Genomic DNA, 2,904 nt, shown 5'->3' with positions numbered 1-2,904 from the left:
ATTCTCCGTTTTCCTCGGGGGCTCTCCTGGAAAAAGCGTCCCATTGTCCCCCCCGAATTCCTCTCTGTCCCGTTTCTAAGCGCCTAGTGCAGGGGTAGGCAACCTCGGCTCTTTTATGACTCGTGGACTTCAACTCCCAGAATTCCCGAGCCAGCATAGCTGGCTCGGGAATTCTGGGAGTTGAAGTCCACGAGTCATAAAAGAGCCGAGGTTGCCTACCCCTGCACTAGTGGTCCAAAGGGCCGCGCGGTAGCTTGCCGGGATTTCTTTGCGCCATTCATTTGAAGAAGAAAAAAATTGTGTGTCCAGCAGACCCAAATTACTTTGGAGTTGTTGGATCATCTGGAGCGGCTGGCGCTGGTGGACTTCCGCAACTGGGAGGGCGTCCGCCGTTTGGAGAGCGCGGTGGCATTTGCCGAGCAGCTTCAAGCCGTGAATACCGATGGAGTCGAACCCATGGAGTCGGTGCTGGAAGACAGGTGACTATCAGGAGCCCTCCCCCCCCCGCCGGCCGTTTCCGACTTTCAGGATCCCCCAACACCGGGACAGCCAGGCGGATTTTAGTTCTGTTAATCATCGCCCCTTCAGAAGCAGCTGACAGTTTTAATAATAATAAAGTTGGAAGGGACCTTGGAGGTCATCTAGTCCAGCCCCCTGCTCAGGCAGGAAACCCTACACCATTTCGGACAAATGGCTGTCCAGTCTCTTCTTTAAAACTTCCAGTGTTGGAGCATTCACCACTTCTGGAGGCAGGTTGTTCCACTGGTTAATTGTTCTCACTGTCAGGAAGTTTCTCCTTAGTTCTAGGTTGCTTCTCTCCTTGATTAGTTTCCATCTGTTGCTTCTTGTCCTGCCTTCAGGCGCCTTGGAAAATAGCTAGACACCCTCCTCTTTGTGGCAGCCCCTGAGATATTGGAACACTGCTATTATGTCCCCCCCTCCTCATCCTTCTCTTCATTAGGTTGCTTCTCTCCTTGAGTAGTTTCCATCCATTGTTTCTTGTCCTGCCTTCAGGCGCTTTGGAGAAGAGCTTGACTCCCTCTTCTTTGGGGCAGCCCCTGAGATATTGGAAGACTGCTATCCTGTCCCCCCTCGTCCTTCTCTTCATTAAACTAGACATACCCAATTCCAGCAGCCGTTCCTTATATGCTTTTTGCAGGCAAAAGGCCGGCGAAGCAAGGCTGTTGCTCCTGCTGAATCCTTCCCCATTCTGGTGAAAAGCGGGGCCGCCTTGCGCCCAGGGCTCCTGCTAGGCTTGGCAATCTGCGTAATTTCTCCTGGCCTTGAAGGGGAAAACATTGCAGAGAGCTGCCCTGTTTCTAAGCTTCCTGGCAGGCTGATGGCGAACGATTTTGTGTTCCTCAGGCATCTCTACCTCAGGGAAGATGATGTCTCGGAAGGGAATTGCGCAGAGGAACTCCTGAAGAAGGCTGCCAAGACAGTTGAAGGATATTTCATAGCTCCACCAGGTAACATTTTGCAGGGCGCGTGCAGGGAAATCCATGTTGTGGAATTTTAAACGCTTCGTTCACAATGTGGAATGCAGAAGAGAACTCAGCATCTAATTTCATTATATAGGAGGCAGTAATGGTGGGTATATTGTATCTCTGCTAAGAAATACCTTTCTGGATTTTTGGAACCTGCCTAAATTATTGAATTCAATATTACATGTTCTTAATTTCAGTTATTTTGCAGAGTATAATTTGGTCAGTAGTGTGTTTGAAGCAACACAAAGAACTGTGCGATGAACATCCTTGAAAGTTGACATTTTCCGTTTAAAATTTGTAAGGGGTTGCCCTTGAAGTTCATTTTTACAATTAAGAGCACAGTTGAAACTTGTTTCTTTGGAAACGAGTCCTTTTTCCTTCATCAAATAATATATTTGGTAGCTGAATGATATATCGGATAATATGACCATCAATTTTTATTTCTAATAGAAAATACCAAAACTGTCAAAAGTATTTTATTCCTGCCAATTTTTGTTTGTACTAGGTAACATCCCTCTGCCAAAGGTAGAAGAGAGAAATAGTTTTCTTCACAAGGAAGACTCTTAATAGAAGATTCGACTTGAAATGCCATCACCAACTGCTTTTAGACACATTGTGCATTGTTATCTAGATCAAATTTTTATATCAGGTACCTCATGTAATGGGGGGGGGGAGAGGAGGGAGGAACAGGAACTGAAATGAGTGGTGTTGCTTAGCCGAGACAAAAATACTAATTACAGAGCTGTATGGATTTGGAAAGAGTCTCTAAGTTTAACACAAACATGATGTGTGAACATGTCTAGAACTTCTTTTAAACCCCATACAAGAATTCTGATCACATTAAAATTTCGCACAAGTTTACTGGTACATTTTATGGTGTTTAAATATTTTAATCACTGAATCTCAATCACCAAATTCCCCAAAAGAAACACATAATTGTGAAGAGACCATGATCAAAAGTCATGAAATGCGGAAGTGCATAAGCCCAAACCTCTAAAAGTTTGGGGAACCGAATATAGAGGCAACACTGACCATAACTGCAGCAATTCCTCTATAAACTGAATTGCTGTGAGCAAATGATGATCAGCACTGCTCAGTCAGTCCAGGAGGAACATGAAAAGTATCCAGAACTGTTGTAGCTTAAAGTTTAAGTATAAAACTATTGAAACAGAGGTCTGCATCAGCTACAGACAGCTAGTCCATAAGCTGGCAGACATCAATAAACAAAACATGTACTATCTTTGAACAAAAATCCTAGCACAAAAGAAGGACCATGTATTACTGAGGGTAGAACATTCTGCAAAAAGGAATTCAAAAATTTGCTTTATGAATTCAAATACAGTTGTTCAGTCATGAAACAAAATATTTTCCAAGAAAACTGAATAGAATGTAGTATGATTGCTTTTATACTTTGATT

The 2,904-nt window shown here is 43.9% G+C and overlaps 1 protein-coding gene across 1 annotated transcript in view; it reads left to right on the top strand.

Moving 5' to 3' along the window:
* The window catches only part of GATC (glutamyl-tRNA amidotransferase subunit C), a 5,899-nt gene extending 3,545 nt beyond the window's left edge, over window positions 1-2,354 (top strand). The window contains exons 2-4 of the mRNA XM_015829875.1: window positions 288-479; window positions 1,366-1,469; window positions 1,993-2,354. Coding sequence (XP_015685361.1) covers window positions 288-479; window positions 1,366-1,469; window positions 1,993-2,054 — 358 coding nt within the window. The 3' untranslated portion in view covers window positions 2,055-2,354. The remainder of the gene's footprint in view (window positions 1-287; window positions 480-1,365; window positions 1,470-1,992) is intronic.
* The last annotated feature ends 550 nt before the right edge of the window (window positions 2,355-2,904 follow it).

The sequence above is a fragment of the Protobothrops mucrosquamatus genome, unplaced genomic scaffold (genome assembly GCF_001527695.2).
Source record: "Protobothrops mucrosquamatus isolate PMUCROS unplaced genomic scaffold, P.Mucros_1.0 scaffold7446, whole genome shotgun sequence".
Lineage (NCBI taxonomy): Eukaryota > Metazoa > Chordata > Lepidosauria > Squamata > Viperidae > Protobothrops > Protobothrops mucrosquamatus.
The sequence above is the reverse complement of the archived record's forward strand: the minus strand, read 5'-3'. Positions and strand labels throughout refer to the sequence as shown.